The sequence below is a fragment of the Aspergillus aculeatinus genome, assembly GCF_003184765.1.
Source record: "Aspergillus aculeatinus CBS 121060 unplaced genomic scaffold BO66scaffold_34, whole genome shotgun sequence".
Taxonomy (NCBI): Eukaryota; Fungi; Ascomycota; class Eurotiomycetes; order Eurotiales; family Aspergillaceae; genus Aspergillus; species Aspergillus aculeatinus.
Genome location: NW_020291503.1, coordinates 358819 through 377759, shown reverse-complemented (window position 1 = coordinate 377759; position 18941 = coordinate 358819). Strand labels below are relative to the sequence as shown.

Below are 18941 nucleotides of genomic sequence, written 5' to 3'. Positions count from 1 at the left end.
AGTGGATATCCCACGGAACTGAAAAGGCTGCCCCGTAATCCTTTTGCGCCTTGTCAGTCCGATTGGGCGGTTCCTGAACTCGACTCCTGACTAGGTTGCGGAGCCCAATTCCCCGCGGCGGTCGCATCGTCTGGCGTCAAGCGCGGTTGATGCTCTGGACTTCCACTGCTCTATTCATCGTAGTGGGGGTGCATGACCGGATTATCTCGACAGTCATATGGGCTTTGTGGTGGAAGGTATCCGTACATGCTATGTCTAACGATCGTCATTCTCCAGGTAGTCAGTTTCGATTGTACTGGCAGCGCATCTGCTGCTGGTTGCTCTTCTGAGTAGATTCCATGATCATGAGCACCTGATCTGTCTTTGAATGATTTACTGTGTGATACTTTACATCACTGCTCCCAACCATCCCTGATCGCTTCCATTGCTATTCATCCCTGATATCATCAAGTCCATTGTGACGAGGTCCTGAGTGTGGCATATTGCTCACCGCCTCGAATCGTTCTTCGATACTGAGTCCGCAACATCTCACTACTTACTACTTGCGGAGTCTCAGACTCCCACTTCTCACTGCCCGCATCTCTCCCCCCTCATCTCTCCCCTTATACCTTCCCCCATCATGTGTTTACACTGCTCCATCTCTTTTTCCCATCCACTATATGCCCAAGTACATCTAGTTCTACGTCAACTTCGAATTCTCCGAGCTGCACCTATGGCCTCCATTTATCGGGTCCTACAGCGCGACGAAGACAGCCTTGCAGCTAAGTGACCATCGGCATCTTCTCAATCCGAGCATCAAATCATTCTCTCGAGCATCACTGACCAGGGATCTTGTCTAACGCGTGCTTTAAGCTTGATACACAGGATCCCACGTCCTCGATTCTGAATTCTAACCAGCCTGTCTCTACACCTGTATGCGATTCGAACCATGTGAGCATTCCGTCGAGTCCCCTCCACGCCCAGACCCAGTCAATTTAAAGGCACATACTTAATCTCTTCCTGCTGCTAATCTTATGATTAGATATTTCCGAGTATCCTAGGAGAGAGTGTCACAACCACCAGTAAGCCATGCAAAGGTCCTTTGCCCAACCCGTTTCAGTTGCCAAATCGATTGACAAGGTAAAAGGCTGCTCAACACGTCATATCAGACCTGCCTAATTCACTTGTATTGAAAAGTTACCATGTCTCGTGGATAACCTGAATAGTTCATGTAAAGTAAGTCCTCAAGTACGTTCTTTTCCTTCCATTTTCTCTTTCTTCCACCTTGGACTTCCGCACAATCTTTCCCGATTCAACCTCTCTTCATGCCCTGTCCTTTCCTGTCAAATACATCATTCAACTTTTCCACAATCAATACTTTCATCAACACAGACATCTGGTCAGGAAAGCGGTTTCTGTATGTTTATGAGCCTTCCCATCGTCCCAGGATCTTACACTCTTTGCACTGTCTTCTAGAGGTTGCTGCCAACTAATCTTGTCAGGCCCGCAACTTTAGGTGCCGTTTTTCTCTCAAAACAGGCTCGAGAACGTCCTTGAGATCCGTCGTTCCGAGTCCCAAGTTCCTTCGTCAACGGGGCGCGACTTGGACTTTCCTAATCGGTCGCGTTACGATCGAAGCAAAGTCACGTATGTCCAATCACACTATTAAGATCTCTGGTTCTTGTCAAATCGGAGCCTCAAATTGAACTCAACGGCTGACAGACTGCCTTGTGTAACAGTTCTAGGGGTCCCCTATCTACCAAATAGGCACGAGCACGGCACCCAATACCGCTACTCCAAGTCTACCTATTGCGTTGTCATTGTGCGAGTACTGACATTGGATACACTTAGCCTTATTCCACCATGCTTACTGGTTTCTCCGGGAAGACCGCGGCCACGGGAGGTAACCAGGCCCAGTGAGGGACTGCTCCCGTGGGCCTTCGGGATGAGGGGCTTCTCGCTGTCGGGGGTGTGCAAGACTCACCAGCCGCCCCAAAAATCTCTGGATACAAGAGAAAGAAAGGCTGGGTTTGATCGCTCGTTTATGGGTGATGTCACGGGACTATTTGACCATGGCCACGGAGGGTCCGCGTACGCGGTGGACAGTTTTGTGAGGCATGGACTCCGGTCCTCCCGATGCCTTAAGGCTGAGGGGCTTCTAGCTGTCCAGGGTGTGCATGGTTTACCAACCACCCTCCAAGATCTGGAAACAGGTGGATGAAATGATGAATTGCTCTCACTATGATAACTCGTTTATGGCGGTGTCGCGGGAACCAGCAGTCAGGTCCAAGGAGTGTCTACTCGGGCGGTATGGACAGTCTTGTGAGGCACGAAGTCCGGTCCTCCCATTATGCCTTTGGGCTGAGGGGTCTGGGGTGTTTACCTACCGCCCCGAGGTCTTGGGACACAAACGGAAGAAAGGCAACCTTGCTAAATTGGATCGACAGGTTAACCAGTGTCTAATCTAGAAGCAGGGGCAATGTCCCGCCTTTCGGCGGGCGTAAGCGCGATGATAATCGTTTGAGCGATTCAGCCGAATCACGAGCAAGAACGAGGTCCCGCATGTCGGCAGGTTCGAGCGCCATGGCAATTATTCCAGCGAACAGCCAGTCCACGAGCAACATCAAAGAGGTCCCGCGTGTCGGTGGGATCAAGCGTCATGATAATTGTTAAAGTGCATATCTGTTGCACAAGCGAGAGTGAAGTCTGAGCGCTATCAGGATCTTTAAAGCATTGCCCGTTGCACCAGCAAGGACGAGATCTGAGCGCTATGATGGCTTCTATATTATTGCCTGTTGTATGAGCAAGAACGAGGTCCCGCGCATCATCAGCAGAATCACACGCTATGAAAATAATCAGTCAGATGATCCGCTCTTCAGGATGCTTTTGATGCCATCATCCAGACTCCTTCTATTGTGATCGGCCGCCACGAGATAATCAAATAAGCGATTGGGAGACCGACAAGTACAAACGAGAGGCCCCCAATAGGCTCTATGAAGGTCTATACCCTCGCTTTCTTACATTTTCCTACACAAATGATCGATAACAGGTTGGTTTCTCTCGCTTTTTGAATATAGCCTCCATCGAACTCATATGCAATAGAGGCATTTAAAGTGCTGATCTGATCTAGCCTAAGTACGCACTACTTCGCAGTCCAACAGCTCTATCGCGGATTCTGCCATTCCTAGCGTCAGTCTCGCTCTCATGTGGCACGTCAGATTCAGGGGAACGAAGATCATGGAGGCCGAGCCTTGCTTACCGTATCTTCTCAGAAACAGTCGCTACTCAGACATCATTGAAGGGGTTTTTGTGGTGATAGGGGATTGTTTATTCACACTTCACTGCCTGACAGTGGGATTGATTGATTGAAATGAGTCTATTAAGTCTATACCCTATACCTAGTATGTATGTATACTTTTAAGCTGCAATGATCCGAAAGATTGGGAGAAGGGAATAAAAAGACAAATGCAGGGAACGAAATACAGATTAAGCATCTTCCACCCCCTTTCCCCCGCGCCGGCCCTTCTTCAGAGTGTGAAGTACATATACTATACTCGTCAGCAGGCCCAACCCGCCTAAACCGATCCCCATATAAAATGCGCCGCGGTACCCAACCAACGTGTCATGGAACGTCTTCCCGCCGTGGTTCACATGCACCTCGACGGTTCCTGCGAATCCCAGACCTAACGAGATACTGTAATTCACGATCGTGCACACCAGTGACGCCGCAACGCCTTGGTGCTCTCTGCCCACAGCGTCGCTCAGCACAACCGTCGCAGCAGGGAAGGACATGTCCATCCCGAAGGGAATGACGATGAGCGTAACGAACGAGAGCGCCCAGTACGTCTGATGCACGGGCATAATAGCCGAGAACACATTGCCCAGAGTGAACGCCACCATGGCCATGACCATAATCCACCCGGGGTGCAGGCGACTCAGCAGGTGGCCTGTCGAGAACGCAGCGATGATCCCCATAACCGTGGGCGGGAGGAACTGCACGGACGCAAGAATGGGATGCACTCCGCGGATGTCCTCTAAGAACCGCCAAAAGTAGTAGATCCAGATGCCGAAACTGGCCCAGCCGCAGGCGATGCAACCAAGAATAAACGAGACGTCCACATTCAGGGCGTGGAAAGGGATGAGCGGATTACTCGAGAAGCGGATCTCCCACACGAAGAAGCCGGCAATGATCAATAGGCCGATGATCAGCAGAATGTATACGTAGGGCTGCTCCCAGCCGACCACAGGGGCTTGGTTCCAGGCGATGTTGACGAGGACGAGGCCCGTGACGCCCAGGGTTGCGCCGATGAGGTCCATCTCGGCGCAGAGGGCGCGGAGGGAGAGGGTGCCGATGCGCGGATCTCTGGGCTCGGGCGGGATGGCGTAGATGCCCAGGATAGCCAGCACGAAGCACCAGATGGCCATCGACCACCAGATCCACGGCCACCAGGCGAGTTGGGCGAAGACGGCGGCGAAGATAGCGCCGATGACGGAGCCGTTGGGGGCCATAGCACCGAAAAGAGCGAAGACCATATGCTTCTTCTTGCCAGGGCGGTAAGTAGCACCGAGGATGGCCAAGCCGTTGGGAAGCAGCATGGCAGGGCCCAGGCCTTGGAGCGTGCGTGCGAAGATGAAGAGGATATAATTGGAGTAGACGCTCACGCCGGCGACCATGGACCAGAGCGCGAACCACAGGAAGCCGATGATGAACATGAGGCGGTACCCGAAGAGATCGCCCAGTCGGCCGAAGAAGAGAATGAAAGTGCCAACGGTGAGCGAGTAGCCTGCAATCAGCCAGCTCAGAATGCCTGGCTGCGTGATGTTGAGTCCATCGCCGATGATGTCCAGCGGTGCAAGACACACTCCCAACGCGGCTTGGGTCATGAACTGTGCCATGCATACCACCAACACAAAGATGAGCTCGTGGATTGGATTCCAGTGATCTGCAGCCGAGCGCATGGATTCGGTTCGCGTGAGGTCGGAGTCCTGTGGACGGTCATCTTCACTGTCTCCGTTAATGGAGTCCTTGGTCGAGCTCGACAGCGACATCTTGCGGCCTGGAATATCAGGCAGCGAGGCAGGATCGTTTCCCGATGTCGGATCTGCGAGGCGAATTGAAGCTGTTTTCGATGGCGCGCGCTGATTCTAAAAGGTCGATTCTGCCAAATATAAGGATGTTGACCACTTTGAGGGTGAGATTTCTGACTCGGAGCAGAGTCAAATCCAGGTTGAAAAAAGCTGGGGTCGAGAGCGCTGAAGTAAGAAGTCATTCAGCATCCAAGTGGGAGATGTGGGGCATGTGGGACTCTCGCAGCCGTGGGAAAGTGGGAGCACTCAAGAGGATTACTCGTGGGTGAGGTGGAAGGAATCGCTCTTGAGTCAGTCGAGGCAAGGAAAGCAGACTTCTCTCGATAACATATGCATTGAATGCATTGATGGAGAGGGTCATCAGGCCTGAAGTCCTCATCGGATTACTGACCAGTGACATCACCGACGGAGGTTAATTGAGTTAAAGACTCTCCTAGATCTGAATTGATCACTTCCTTCGCGGGCCCCACTACCCTTCTTGGACGGCAAAATCGAAGGGTCCGGCCACTGCTGTCTGCGATTCGCGATTTTATTGATTTTTGCCAATCCAAGAGATCATGTGGGGTTGCAAGATGATCTCTTTCAAACTGGAGCGGTCGGCAAGAACCTCGAATACATTGTATTTGCAGTACCCTCGCATATGGTGGCCCTGCGCTTTCCAAACTGCAACCGGCTCATACACCGACAACATACATATTGAACAGGCACAGGACGCAGCATACCACCAAGCTAAATAGCAAAACAGTCACCGAGGGTCAATAAAAGAACCAGAAGCAAGGGGTAGAAGCAGAGTAGAGCTACATATCTTAGTGAAGATGGGACTGGTTGTACTAGGTATATTGAGAAAAGAGGAAGACGGCCCGCATTGCTATGTACTCTACAGCTCGAGTTGCACTGGCGCACTGACGGGACGCCCGGGACCCATTTCCTAATCCGCCCCATATCGCGGCCCGCGGCCTGGCGGCCTGAATGCCTGAATGCCTGAGGCAGCAGGTCACGGGTGGAACTCGGGATGACCGGAAAGGGTCTAGTCGCGGTCACGCGCGCTAGGCCAAATATTTCTCCACGTATCATGGTGGACAGGCAACTGCAGAGCCAGTAACTATTCAGCAACTTGCACTTACAACAAAACATACTGCTCAACGCGCACGCAAAGCACCATAATTATGATTGAACATGTTTCAGGCAGCAGAGCTGTAAGCATACTACTACATTTTCTGTCTCCCAATTTCGCCGCAATTGCGAAATGATACGATCTTTCAATCCAGAACATCGGTCGACCACTGCGATGATGTCATGACCACACCGCCGGCGGTGAGTGACAGGAAACAGTCTCTTGCAGCAGGATGAGGCACGGCGACGTTTCTTATTCGCGCTAGGTACACGTCTTGATCTATAAATTCTAACGAGTCTAGCTCATCAGGGCATCTCCCCCGCTTAGACCATCTCATCATGCGCCGTCTCCACTCCTTTCTCCCCTGCCTCCGCCCCGCCAGTCTTCTGTCGCTGACGCTCAATCTCATCGCCGAATCGGTCGGGCAGCCGCGATGTCTTCCAGGCCGGCAAGTTAGCCTCGAACATTAAGTCGATATCCTCCAGAGAACGACCAGCTGTCTCCGGGAAGGTGAAGAAGATGTGGATGGTCATGACCGTGCAGAAGACGCCGAAAATGATATACGTCTTCCACTGGATGTTCGTGAACGCCGGCGACACAAAGTAGGCTAGCGCGAAGTTGAAAATCCAGTTACCCGCGGCCGACAATCCGACACCCTTGGCGCGGTACTTGAGGGGGAACACCTCCGAGGCGTAAATCCATCCAGCAGGGGCCTATCCATTGTCAGAAGGGTTCAGCGTCTGCAATAGGTTGTCTACTTACCCAAGTGAGACCATAGATACCGACGAAGATGTATGAACAGGCGATGACACCCTTACCAGGGGCACCGGTGATCGACCACTTTAGGTTCGAGTTGCCATCCACTGAGTCGACGTGGTGACCGTAGCTGGCCATGATACCCGCAATCGCAAAGTGGAGGGCCATGCACAGGATGGAACCGGTCATCAACAGAGGTCGTCGACCAATCCGATCGATGTATGGCAGAATGACACCGGTCGTCACCAGGAAAATAACATATTGGATGGCTGACGAGTACAGGGTGGTGTTGCCGGTCTGTTGTTCGCGTTAGCTCGAAATTCACCAACCATCCCCATCATTTCTTACCATTCCTGCCATGTCAAAGACATAGACGACATAGTACATAGCCACGTTGCCTCCGAGCAATTGCTGCCAGACCTGCGCACTCACACCACAAACAGTCCGCTTCCAGATCTTTGGGCCAAACAGGGCCAAGAATGAAACGTCCTTAGCCTCCTGGGCAACCCGCACGGCCTCTTGCACCTCCTCATACTCAGCCTGGACAACGGGATCACAGCGATTTCCTTTGCCATGGATCGCGGCCAATGTGTCTAAAGCCTCTTCCCACCGTTCCTTGCTGGCTAACCAACGGGGCGATTCGGGGAAGAAAGGCAAGGCGACAAGAAGGATCAATGCAGGAACCCCCTGGATACCCCAAGCCACGCGGAAGGAAGCGGGACCAGAAATACCCTGGCCGCAGCCGTATGAGATCAGGTACATGATCAGAATACCCCATTCGATGGCCCATTGTTGGATGCCCACAATCCGGCCTCGGATGCGTGCAGGGGCCAGTTCAGCGAGATAGACACAGACTTGAGAAGACGTGATACCGACTGGAGACGGTTAGCACAGAGTACCCGTGGCAATGGGAGAGGTTGCTCACCAGCCAACCCACTGATGACCCGACCAACGACCAGATGTGCAACGTTTTGAGCAGAACATTGGATAGCTGCCCCGACAATCCAAATGCAACAAGCGATAACGAGAGAATAGCGACGACCAAGGCGATCCGAAAGGAAACCCGCTGCGAGTGCACCGGCGAAAGACCCAGCAGACATGGAAGCAGTAATCTAGCAGAAGGATCGTCAGCGTAACCTACAGGTGTTCGGCTTGTACACAGAAGACCTACACCTCCTTGCAAGTTGCTGTCTGGATGATTAAAATAGTCTAAATATTGGTCGGTGCCAATCCAGGCACTCATGGAACTATCCAACACGGTCAATGTGTGTCCTCATACATCGGAGCAGGAGAGCGGTCGTACCTGACATCGAAGCCGAACAATGCACCACCGATGGTGCCTAACGCGGCAAGGACTAGGCACAAGTCAGTTCCGTGGCACCTTATTGACAGCATCAAAGGAGACCATACTGTAGATGTTTGTAATGCGATACATGGTGAGCAACGAACCAGACCGGACTACCTGAAGTACAACCGGGATAGGGATGCGGAGAGCCGACTCGGGGGCCCCGGACGGGGCTTATATACCGATGCACGACCCAGTGCCGAAGTAACGTCCATCCCGGACTCGTGCAATTGGCCCGTACGTCATGGCGTCACTCGCGGGCGAGAAGACAGGGAAGAAGATAGCTTGCAAGTGTTGCATGTGTCCCGGATGGAGGGTGGTGCGAGACCTGCATGGGGGGATGGATGACTTCAAAGAGTAAAGATCATCGGCAGGGAATGCGGAGGTCCGGGGATTTCGGTTGGGGAACGAATCAGACCCGCCTGGGGGAGCGGTTTTTCCCCAGTCTCGGTGGAGGCCGTGTTTCCTGCCCAGTCCAGTCGGTTCATTTCTGCCTCGGAGATTTTCCTTCTTCGTGTTGAACCCGTCCTGATTTCCCTGATTCCCCTCATTTTAACCGACGGTCGGGTAGACCCTCTTCCTTGACTCCTGCCAGATAGTTACCTACTCCGCATGCCTGACGGAGGATAATTTTCATTCCACCATTCCACCTGTGGAAGAATATCTTTGGATGGTCATTGAGAACTACTCTCATGGTCTATCATACGGTTGTCGACTCCTCCCGAGCACTCAATCGTCTTGAACAACGCGAGTTGTCCATTTCGGCACGAGCCGGTCTATGGAGGCTTGTCTGACGCCCACCCGAAGCCTCTTCCGTTGCGCTATGCTCACCATCGCCTGGCGGCCTGGCTGGGCGTGGTCATCTATGTAGCGTCAATATGGCTGATTGGTGCCAAACAGAGACCCTCTGACGCCACCGTCAAGCCTCTCCATCATAGTCTCACCAAAACAATCAAAATCAATGGCAGCGAAACCCCGTTTCTTCACTCGTCTTTGATTAATTGTAGCCTTGTGACGCTTGGGCTGCCACCAAGACCGGCGAATACGACAGCCGAATTTCGGCGACAGGACGCGTTACCGAAAGTCTGAGCCGGCAACGGCTCGTTCAGCTGCGCTGCTCTTTCCACGTGAACACGGTCAAACCCCAGTCCGCGATGGTCACAGCCGGTTAATTGTGGTAGCCGAAGTGCGTGATGCTGCAGTCTCCGCGATTCACGACTTGTTGTCCGATGCAGGCGTTCTCGGCCAGCAGCATTGGAAAGTCTTCCGAATCGGGCTGATCTGACCCGTGCCACTCACGTATCAGCGTCCAGTTTTGCCTGGTCAGAGTGATCTAGGTCTTGCTGCAAGCGGTACACTGATATGTTCTTATTATCCGGCTGGGCAGGCCTGCCTCAGTGTGGTGTTCGGGCCCCTGAGAGATCCTCATTCGAGATGGTGCCAGGTCCCGGCTCGTAGCGACAGTCTGGACAGAGAGGACGCACAGCAAGAGGTAATCACAACCCCAAGATGTCAGATTGATTGCTGTCGCCCAACCGCTGGTCATTGCGTGTATCAGTCTGGTGAAGGGTCTCTTAGTAAGCTCTCTCCGGTCATGCGAAGAGTAATTGATGAATTCCACTGGGACTGACTCATACATTCCACCAATCTATGGTGGTCTCAGGCTCCTAAGCACCTATCCGATCGAGAGAAGGCCACCCCGATCGATTCTAGGAACATCTTCGTCTGATGTAGTCTAACCCGCGCACTCCATGGGACCACGCTTCTTCTCTGGGGCCTCCGTCGTCAACATATAATGTGCACTGTCGAGACGTGTCTTATTGCTCCCTCCTCACTAGCAACGTATCTTTTACTGCAATCTGATTCCGAAAATCGGTTGGTGACAGTGCAAAGAAGTACTGACATTCTCCATCTCGCACCGGTATTGTGATTCCAATGTACCCGGAGTGCGCTCGCCCATATCAGAAGGGTGTTCGATTGCATTCATATGAGGACAATACTCAAATCAATCGAGAGGATCTGAAGCGCTGAAACGGGGACCTGATCTGTTACAAACAGCGCGGTCAGCATTGTCACATGACAAAATATCCCACATAACTCACACTGAACCAGAAGCCGGAAAACCAACGTCGGTTGCGTCTATTGCTGTTGACAAGACTTAAGAGCGGCTGACATGTATGTACAGGTCTTCGTGGACTACTCGCAAATAAGACAAAGGAGTACAAATCAAGCGACCGGCCGACCGTACTTACACATGCCTCTGAATGTTGACCTGGCCGTTGAGACCTTAACAGACTTCGTGCACGAGTGTCAGAAAAAGCGCTCATTATCGATGGGACTACGCCGAAGACAAAAAGATATTTCCGGATCTGCACATTATTGTCCCAGAATGCTTAATGCATGGAAACAAAACCAATTTGAATGAATGGCCAAAATCAGGCCCGCAGGCTTGAGGAGCACCGACCTATCTGAGCATTTCTCCCGCACCCGACAACTTAGCTTGCCGAAGGATAGTAAAGCTCAACTGCTCTCACGCCGGTGTTGTGTAATGCTTGACGCCAATTGTGTCTCCTCGAGAGCACCGCTCAACATTTTAAGCGCGCCTGAGGTAGAGGCAGCGGTAGCCGATCGAGAGCTACGAAAATGAACGGTCAATTTCCCCCCGCCGGTCGTGTCTAGAATTGCTCGAACTTTGCTCTCTTTGTGCCGACCGGAGGGTTCCTCAGCACCTGGAAAGAGCGCCTGGTCTGGACCTTAGGCTGGTGGATGTAAGGAGATACTCAACTGCCATCCGGTATTCAGGAAAGCACGCTACGTTAGGCTTCATCGATCACGACCTTGGATGTTCTCCTTGTTGGAAAGTGCATTCATCGGTTGCGGGAGCATACATACGAACAAAGGTTTCTGACTATGTCTCGCTCGAGAGATGGAGTGTGTCCATTTTCTCCTTCACAGTGGCAATTTAGCGGTGAGGGGTCTGCTCACATCCAATCTACAGAGGTATGCTATATGCAGTCGAGGCCTAGCTGGACGACAAAGGCGTGCGCAGGCGATCGGTGACGCTTAATCCTTCGATTCTCTGTCCCCGCCCATTGGTAACCTAATGTGTGAACCATTCCTCAGCACAAACTCTGGACCCATGGATGAACTGGCGGGAAAAGCAACAATTAGACTCTGGCCTGGATCTGGGGAAATCCTGGGGAGCAGATGCTGGTGCCGGATTCGGGCGGCTGCCATGTCGTCGGTACCCCGGATTCGGAGGGGTTTTCAAAAATATCCTACAATTTGGAGGCCCTAGACCGCTGGGTTCTCTTCCGGATGTACATTAAACACTATCCGAGAGGTTTTCACGAGTTAAGTCGTGTATGCGACCGTGGGAAAGTCAACGCATCGGATTTGCTTCCCGGCCAGACTAAGGAGGCCGACCGTGCCGTTACCTCGACGATCGCTGGACCTCGATGAACGACAGCGCAGGGCCTCGGTCTAGCCAGTCCAGCAGCGCAGAGGGATAATTGACCTATTCGCCACGTGCAGGTTCATCAGACGCAAGGGGATGTACCATCCGGCTCAAGTGAGACGAGGACTCGATAATGAGCTTGCTTGATCTTATTGCCCTACCGCACGCTCGCTCGAGAATAGCTGGTGACAGGGGTTGTGTTTCACACGCATAACAATGCACCGGTCACAGGATAGGGGGGATAGAACAATCTCCGGCGATATCCGGGAATTGTTTATCTGTCCTGACGCCATTCCGGGGTAAAAGTGAGCGATGCTATCGCGCCAATCCGGCGCCGATCACCGGCACCAAATGCTGCAATTGGTCCAGTATGGATTTGATAGCTTAATCTCGCGGGTCCATTTGATTATAGTTCGCAGCACCAGTGCGTTAGACTCGCACCACCACGTCAGATTCACCCGCAGACCGGCTGAGCATTACGCTTGGCCGCCGATAAGCCCTGGAAGCCCCTCTCCTGGCCCGCGATGGCCCCCATTCTCTGTCCTATTCTTATCTTGAAGAAATAGAGTATCCTGTACTCTGCATTGCGGACCTGCTCTAGTCGCTGGAGACGACAAGTTCCATGGAGCTTGGGCTGAGTCGAACGAGTCCAGCTGCTGTCTTTCTTTGACCGATATGCCTCTTGCATTCCTCGCCTGCAAGGGATGAGACTGGCGCCACCTCTGCGACGGTATTGATTTCACGCCACGCGAGCACAGCGTGAGGGTGCATCCATCCTTTGACGGCTGAGATGGCCGCATCCGGGTGGCTATCCCGACTGGCCATGATGGTCATCCGTCCAACCTGGGCCAGCCCATCGAGCCGATGTAACATTCCCCAGATGCTGGAGAGTTGGCGACACGAGCGGTCTCACTTAGAGCCGATAACAGCTGTCTCCTGATTGTACCGTGGCCAAGAAAGCCATTAAATGAGTGGCACAGGCCCTGCGCCTTCTGATACCGTGTGATCGCCTATTGGATGGGCCTCACAGTGGTTATCAGTTCTACTCGCAGGATCCTCGCTCCTGCCAGTCTTCCAGAAGATTTCGCTGGCCTTGCTCGCAGCGGACAAGCCGATGGGGCAAATGTTGACACACCACCCAACACCACTTGACTGGAAGCTGCGACAAGATTCTTTATCTGCCTGCTCGCCTGCTTCCCGATAGCGAACCATAGCGAGTGGGCTGAGTATGTTTGTCTTATCTGTTGTTCCAATTTGCCCCCTGCACATCATTCATCAAATTGACTTCGGCTTCTCAGAGGCTGCAAGCCGACCTCACTAGGTTCCACGACCTCGACGGACAAGTCTTATATCAATCTTCCGTCGCCCGCCCAATTTTATACGTGGTGTTTTTCTTCGCGTCTTCTTCCCCTTCACCCTATCTTTTTGCGCGTACACCCACCCTTCTCCATCGAGGTCATTCACGATGGACGACCACAGCAATGCACCTGCATACGAGACATCCAGTTCCAAGGAGAAGCATCTCGAGCCCACTGGCGACTGGGCCTCTCCTGACGTCGACCATGGCGCCGAAACCGATCTGCACCGCTCGTTGTCGACGCGGCACCTGACCATGATTGCGCTTGGCTCCTCCATCGGAATGGGATTATGGCTTGGAAGTGGAACTTCTCTAAGCAATGCTGGCCCAGCAGCGCTTCTGATTGGCTATCTCCTCAGCTGTACGATGATTTGGGCCGTCAGTCATTCGATTGGAGAGATGGCAGTCATGTATCCATTGCCGTCGGCGTTCACGCAGTGGACGTCGATCTTCATTGACCGGTCAATGGCCTTTTCCCTTGGCTGGGCATACTGGTTCTCTTACTGGATCACAATCGCCAACGAGCTGCAGGTGTGTTGCTCTTGCTGTGTTGAATACACTGCCCACTGATCATTGAATGTACAGGGCGTTGTTACCGTGCTTAGCTTCTGGACGACCAAAGTACCTACAGCGGCCTGGATCACTATTTTCTGGATTGTAATTATCGCCGTCAACGTTGTTGCCGTGAGATTCTTCGGGGAGGTCGAAGTTACAGCCTCTACTATCAAGTTTGGCTGGATCTTTGTGGTGATTATCTCGTGCATCGGTAAGTGGTTCAAATTCCTCTGTGGCACAGTACAGTATCCTGTTCCGGGGCTCACTTCTTTAGTCATTTCGGCTGGTGGCGCTCCTGCTGAGGGTCCGATCGGGTTCCGGTACTGGAACTCCTCGCCGTTCATCAACGGTTTCAAAGGATTCTTGTCCATTATGCCTACGTGTATCTTTGCAATGAGGTACTTACCCTACTATCTGGCTATACTTCAGGATAGCAAGGATTGGTCTTGAAGTTTGCCCAGACTCCTATATCTATACCTAGCTGACCCTTCCCTTAACACTTAGTGGTTCAGAAAACGCTGCTTTGGTCGCTGCTGAGACTGATAATCCACGCAAGGCTGTCCCCCGAGCTGTCGGGTCCATCTGGGTCCGCTTGTCTCTGTTCTACGTTCTGGGCTCCTTGATGATCACCATCACCGTCTCTCCGTACAACAAGGACCTCTTCGGTGGGGACGGCGTCAATGCTTCACCCTTTGTTATAGCCTTCCGCAACGCTGGACTGGAACCTCTAGCTCATATCATGAACGCGGTGATCTTCATATCAGTTTTGTCGACCGGCAGTATCTCGGCCTATGGTGGCTCGCGTACTTTGATGGGCTTGACACACCTGAATATGGCTCCCAAGGTTAGTGCCTCTCATTCCTTTCCTCCTACTTTGCAGCGCTAGCGACTAATATGATCATCTGCTCCGCCCCGTCAGATCTTCGGCAAGGCCGACAAGCAAGGCCGCCCGATTGCAGGAATGGCCATAACCCTCCTCATTGGAGGCGGTCTCGCTTACCTCAACGTCTCTAACTCTGGCGCCAACGTCTTCACCTGGTTCTCAAACCTGACTTCCCTCTTCACCCTGTTTGGCTGGGGCACGATATGTCTGTCGCACCTCCGCATGCGCTACGCCTGGAAGGTCCAGGGTCGATCGGTAGAGGATCTCCCCTGGAAGTCGTGGACATACCCCTACGGCGCCATCTGGGGTCTTGTTTGGTGCATCATCCTCATCATCGCGGAATTCTACCTGAGTGTATGGCCTCTCGGAGAAAGCCCCAGCGCGAAGAACTTCTTCGCCAACTACGTCTCTGTCGTGGCTATCGTGGTCCTGTACCTGGCGGCGCGATGCTACTACCGCGGGCCGTGGTGGGTGGATGCTCGCACGATTGACCTCGACGCCCCGAGACGGTTCTACGTGGATGGGCACGATGTCGAGACCAAGACAGAGCGGAAGGGGCCGACGAAGTATCTTCGTAAGGCAGTGGATGCCGTGTTTGATTAAAGAGGTAGGTGTTTGTACATAATATACATTATCATAGTTGATCCGTGGAGTTATATCAACTTGCACTTCGAGTATTAGAACTTGTGTTGTTCATAGAGTTAGCGTACTTTCTGGCATGAGAGGGCTTTTGCAGCAGCAGTATAAGGTTTGTGAAAGTCGAACTACTATCACTTTGTTAAAATCTTGCCAGAATTAAATTTAACGATATAAATGCTGTTTGTATTCTATCCCACCCTTTCCCTATCAGTGCAGCTTACTTCTGCCATTTTATGCTCTGTATCAACTTGGAAGATAGGGGTTTACCTATGGAGAAATGTCGTGCATGCTCTCAGTAGGGCGCCCACTTTAGGAGACCAGCAGGGCGGGCCCGCATCTGCCCCTTCCCGATCCATACACTCCCTGCATCTCAAACTCATACATTTCTCTTTCTATTCATAGTCTTAGTAGATGCTTGCGACCGAGCGAGCGCTTCAGGATCTTGTCTGCCAAATGTATCGGGGCTTAAGGCGCCCGCAAAGTAGAAGATTCATACCACTCTTCTCAGTCCCAATGCAGGTCTTGGAAGCTTCCTCTTCTCGTCGAAGCGATCGCCTCGATACTAATTCTGTGTATAAATCTAGTCCCTTACAATCGCGGGTCAGCCGATGTCTGATCAAGCCCTACATTTAGCCGGTAAGTCGTACTTCAGGTCCTCATTTTCGGATTTTTCTCCTCACAAGTTTCGTTCACATCAGCAGGAGGATGTTGATGCTCAGGCTTGGAGGCAGAATTGCTGCACCAACATCGATTATCTCCATATGGAAAGTATCTCCACGAAGGAGGTAATTGTTTTATTTCACAACAATGATGGGTAAACTTCCACGATATTCAGCTTGCAGCCATGCCTGGGTTTGCGTTACACGAGTGTTGTGGGGGAATGATAAAGACAATCACCTCATGGCCACATTGTCTGGCCATAGTCATCAATAAAATGGAACATCTACCTACATGAGTGGTCTCGAACGTATATCTTTACCTATGATGGGTCATAATCTCTCTGCGCTTCACATCTAATAGAGTTTCCACTGATTAAAGCTTGGCGGTCAGGAATCTGGGCCTAACCGGAGTCAGGCTCCAGTTACAGATTAAGCAAACAGGATCACCCTCCAGGCTCTTACGAGACGGAGATATAGAAGAGAGGAAGTATTCCCTACCGTGTCCATTCTAGATGCGGAGTAATTGCCGCATAGCCCGCGGAGATTGTATGTTGGGACTAATTTGATCCAGGGGGCATTGATTCAGCATAAGCAAGACAGAATGGTCAGGGGATCGGTTTGCACCGTGACCATAATAAGAATCAAATATAGTGATATACTCAGGGTCTCAGGCTATTCTGCCATTCGGCTGGATGAATTATTTGCGAATTGTTGAGAAGTACGGCAAAACCAAGCTTTCGGCAAGCGGCAGTGTATGCCGAACCACTTCCGCTGATGCTCTCCATACCTTTCTCCAACTCGCATACCTACGATGAACAACACCGCACACATGGACCATGTTTATTCCTACACTCGGGGCCGATCAGCTGAGCTGTCCTCTCTCTTGTTCTTCTGTAGCTTTTGCACTCCTTCACATTCCCCCCAAAACAGCAGTGATCCACGGCTCAGGGGCTTGGCTTGAAACCGGGGTGGAGCAAACGTGTCGGATTGAAACTAGAGGCCTTGCTCAGACCACTTCTTCTCCACAAGGAACCAGCACCCTACTGCTGTTGCTGTATTCTCCCGGTAGGGCGGACTCCGTCTTTGTCCTGAAACATCCTCTGACTCCCTCCTGTACTGTTTTTAGTGCGGGACGTTGTGAACTCGAAACACATTCATCCCACGTACGGCCATGTAGAGCCGTTCACGGACTAATCTCCGTGGTGGATGTGGCCCCTTTCATTCTAGGACTCCTACAGCTGTCGAGCGACATCATTCTATAAGGCCTGTTGTCAGTCGCTTGTTTTAATCGCTCAGTACCCTCGTGCAACCCTGCCAGCCACCACCTCAAATCATCCTACTCACCTCTCGTCACAATGCTTCGTCTCGAAACCCTCGCTGCCCTCGCCGTCCTCGGCCTGGCCAACGCTCAGTCTACCGTTGGCTTCGGCCCCTACTTCAGCCTGGGTCCTACTCAGAGCTGGATCCGCGAGGCCACGACCACTCTTGTGCTCCCCGAAGTTCCCAGCCCCGTCGCAGACCGTCTCGCCCTGTGGCCCGGCATGGGCACCAGCGGCGGTGATCTGATCCAGGCGCTTGCTGTTTCTTTCTCCGACCCCAATGCGTACGTCATAGAGACCGGTTAATCCTGGCCAAACCATTGGACTCAATACTGACGGCATCTAGCAACTGCGGCGGTACCTCCGGCCAGTGGTGCATCTGGGCCAGCACCCTCGAGGGTAAGTCTTCCCGAGGTTATGATCGAAAGGGCTCTAACAATGAGCAGACACGCAGCTTGGTGGCACCCAAGTTCCGGCCAATGCCGGTGACAAGGTGACCATGGCATGTACGTTCACCTCTCCGTTCCCTACACGATAGCTATTGACAATTCTCAGACAAGTACAACGATTCCACCTCCAAGTACGATCAGACCGTCTCTCTTAACGGCAAGGTCGTCTCGACTCTATCGACCAGTACGTTCCTCAACCGTTTCTCCCCAGTTGCCAACGCTAACACTTCACAGGCTCCGGTCAAGCTCAAGGCTGGGGCACGGCCGTCGAATGCCAGGACGACGCCTGCAAGAGCACTGCTCGTGCTCACCGTGAGCTCCCCTGCCCTTTACTCCCGACCTTCCCGGAAGACATCTAACAATGAGAACAGAGTACATCGACACCACGATTGTCCTGAACGCCGCGGACAGCACCTTCGCCGGCACCCTGGCCACCAACGAGGTCACCTCCACCGGCCTTAAGACCTCCGACTCCAAGACCTTCACCGTCGAGACGATCAACGTCCAGGCCCACACCTATGATATCTAAATGGAGCCATGAGATGGGGTTGTATTTTTAGTATATGCTGGCGTGACTATGTCGAATAACAATTGAGCTCTACGAGCGGTTGCGGAATATGTGTAATTTATATATTATGCGACAATGTAGAGAACTGTGGAAGTTAGAAAAAGACTGGAGTAGCGACTTTATAGAAGCATGGAGAGTGACTGTCGAGCTCTCGGCCGATTGATTGGCGTCCCCGAACTGTGATCATCTGGCTGTTGGCCCCTAGACCTATTCCAGGCCCGATACAATCAGAGACTGCAGACAAGCGCACCTGCTGCCGAATTATCTGGCGCCCAGAGTTGTCCCTGGCGTAATCAGTCGATTTCGAGAGTGGGCGAGATGGGTATGTTATGAGAGAGCTGGAAGCTCGAAGAAGTTGCCAATTGAAAGATACAAGTTCAACCCGCTTGTGCATACTGCCCTTGAGCTCACTGAGCATCATCCCAATTTGTATCTACTATCTTGTGCATTTCATCCTTGCAGAGGGCTCCTTGCTTCAAGTGAAAGCTATCTTGATGAGTGTTCTAGGAATAACGTTCCTCGCGTGCTACACAGTAGAGGGCCAGTGGATGAGAGATAATCCAGCGGCCCTGATCTCAACTCAAGGGAGGATGTCAGAAGAAGCGACACCTGCAATTCGAAGAGGCTCATTTTCGGCCAGCCGATCATATTGCCGCCGAGTTGAGCGCTTACTCCATCAAAGGCGGACGCGCTGCGAATGGGAGATTGACCGAATCGATTGATGGATCATGTGAAAGCGTCATTGTGATGGGTTCCACATAGAACAAGGCTCA

At 52.3% G+C, this 18941-nt stretch overlaps 6 protein-coding genes across 6 annotated transcripts; 3 read left to right on the top strand and 3 right to left on the bottom strand.

Annotated features, from left to right (window-relative positions):
- Positions 1-3465: 3465 nt before the first annotated feature.
- BO66DRAFT_421595 (MFS transporter) lies at positions 3466-5362 on the bottom strand (the record flags this gene model as incomplete). The annotated part of the gene is made up of 1 exon (XM_025649970.1): positions 3466-5362. Exon 1 carries the CDS (start codon positions 5026-5028, stop codon positions 3466-3468), a length of 1563 nt encoding a protein of 520 aa, XP_025502385.1. The 5' UTR covers positions 5029-5362.
- Positions 5363-6422: 1060 nt separating this feature from the next.
- Positions 6423-8415, bottom strand: BO66DRAFT_393110 (sugar porter family MFS transporter). Its single transcript, XM_025647679.1, has 7 exons — positions 8348-8415; positions 8241-8292; positions 8109-8184; positions 7863-8049; positions 7286-7812; positions 6944-7234; positions 6423-6894 (listed from the first exon to the last, which is right to left on the bottom strand). Exons 1-7 carry the CDS (start codon positions 8370-8372, stop codon positions 6505-6507), a joined length of 1548 nt encoding a protein of 515 aa, XP_025502384.1. The 5' UTR covers positions 8373-8415; the 3' UTR covers positions 6423-6504.
- A 4206-nt stretch (positions 8416-12621) lies between these two features.
- On the bottom strand, positions 12622-13108 carry BO66DRAFT_126695 (uncharacterized protein). The gene has a single exon (XM_025641960.1). It carries the CDS (start codon positions 13009-13011, stop codon positions 12703-12705), a length of 309 nt encoding a protein of 102 aa, XP_025502383.1. The 5' UTR covers positions 13012-13108; the 3' UTR covers positions 12622-12702.
- Positions 12887-15137, top strand: BO66DRAFT_377550 (putative amino acid transporter; the record flags this gene model as incomplete). The annotated part of the gene is made up of 5 exons (XM_025645758.1): positions 12887-13627; positions 13682-13862; positions 13926-14049; positions 14156-14495; positions 14571-15137. The coding sequence occupies exons 1-5, from the start codon at positions 13205-13207 to the stop codon at positions 15135-15137; spliced, it is 1635 nt and encodes a 544-aa protein (XP_025502382.1). The 5' UTR covers positions 12887-13204.
- Positions 15138-16940: 1803 nt separating this feature from the next.
- BO66DRAFT_455262 (uncharacterized protein) lies at positions 16941-18129 on the top strand (the record flags this gene model as incomplete). Its single annotated transcript, XM_025652074.1, has 6 exons — positions 16941-17435; positions 17498-17550; positions 17598-17657; positions 17707-17784; positions 17835-17912; positions 17972-18129. Exons 1-6 carry the CDS (start codon positions 17188-17190, stop codon positions 18127-18129), a joined length of 675 nt encoding a protein of 224 aa, XP_025502381.1. The 5' UTR covers positions 16941-17187.
- Positions 18130-18414: 285 nt separating this feature from the next.
- On the top strand, positions 18415-18922 carry BO66DRAFT_126685 (uncharacterized protein). Its single transcript, XM_025641959.1, has one exon. The coding sequence runs from the start codon at positions 18498-18500 to the stop codon at positions 18888-18890; it is 393 nt and encodes a 130-aa protein (XP_025502380.1). The 5' UTR covers positions 18415-18497; the 3' UTR covers positions 18891-18922.
- Positions 18923-18941: the final 19 nt, after the last annotated feature.

What these genes read in the sequence shown, in the direction of transcription:
- BO66DRAFT_126685 (XM_025641959.1), top strand. Translation starts at nt 18,498, where the DNA reads ATGAGAGAGCTGGAAGCTCGAAGAAGTTGCCAATTGAAAGATACAAGT.
- BO66DRAFT_126695 (XM_025641960.1), bottom strand. Translation starts at nt 13,011, where the DNA reads ATGATGTGCAGGGGGCAAATTGGAACAACAGATAAGACAAACATACTC.
- BO66DRAFT_393110 (XM_025647679.1), bottom strand. Translation starts at nt 8,372, where the DNA reads ATGTATCGCATTACAAACATCTACA. An exon ending in TCGCATTACAAACATCTACA is followed by an intron (nt 8,293 to 8,347) that starts GTATGGTCTCCT and finishes ACTTGTGCCTAG; the next exon opens with TCCTTGCCGCGTTAGGCACC. An exon ending in GGTCATCAGTGGGTTGGCTG is followed by an intron (nt 7,813 to 7,862) that starts GTGAGCAACCTC and finishes AACCGTCTCCAG; the next exon opens with TCGGTATCACGTCTTCTCAA.